This window comes from Otolemur garnettii, unplaced genomic scaffold, assembly GCF_000181295.1.
Source record: "Otolemur garnettii isolate 467f Iridium unplaced genomic scaffold, OtoGar3 scaffold00006, whole genome shotgun sequence".
In the NCBI taxonomy this organism is placed as follows: Eukaryota; Metazoa; Chordata; class Mammalia; order Primates; family Galagidae; genus Otolemur; species Otolemur garnettii.
Window position 1 is genome coordinate 6,708,702 of NW_003852401.1, and position 604 is coordinate 6,709,305.

The 604-nt window shown below is 51.7% G+C and overlaps 1 protein-coding gene across 1 annotated transcript in view; it reads right to left on the reverse strand.

The window, feature by feature from the left end:
- Positions 1-335, reverse strand: part of LOC100945309 (interferon alpha-5-like) — a 10,041-nt gene extending 9,706 nt beyond the window's left edge. The window contains exon 1 of the mRNA XM_023508480.1: positions 42-335. Within this exon, the coding sequence (XP_023364248.1) occupies positions 42-335 (294 nt within the window). The remainder of the gene's footprint in view (positions 1-41) is intronic.
- Positions 336-604: the final 269 nt, after the last annotated feature.

Consider the following 604-nt stretch of genomic DNA (forward strand, 5'->3'; position numbering starts at 1 on the left):
AGGCCAGTGCAGAACTGGTCCAGGAGGGTCTTGTTCCAAGCCTCAGATGAGTCATTTGTGCTGAAGAGGTTGAAGGTCTGCTGGGTCATCTCATGAAGGACAGAGATGGCTTGAGCCTTCTGGAGCTGCTTGCCACGCAACTCCTCCTGGGGGAATCTGAAGTCACTCCTGTCCTTGAGGCAGGAGAAAGGAGAGATTCTCCTCATATGAACCAGGGGAATCAAGGCCCTCCTGTTGCCCAGGCTGTGGGACTGAGGCAGATCACAGCCCAGAGAGCAGATGGACGAGCCGCTGAGTACCACCAGGGCCACCAGGACAGAGAAGGGCAAGGTCATTGTGAATGTTGAAGATGCTGTTGGGCTGAGTGAGGTGGGCGACCCTGAGCCTTGGTCTCCAGGTTCTCTGAAGATGGTGCTTTGGGCCTTGGTCTTAAATAGGGAACATAACTACTTTCTGCTTTCTGGATGTCCCCACATACTTTCTACTCCTGTTTTTGCTTTCTCTATGTGCCCTCTACTTGGGTTCAGAGCATTTCCTCACCCATGTTGTTTTCATGTTCTTTTCTATTATTGTCTCCCCACTCCTTGACCAGTGAGCTACTACA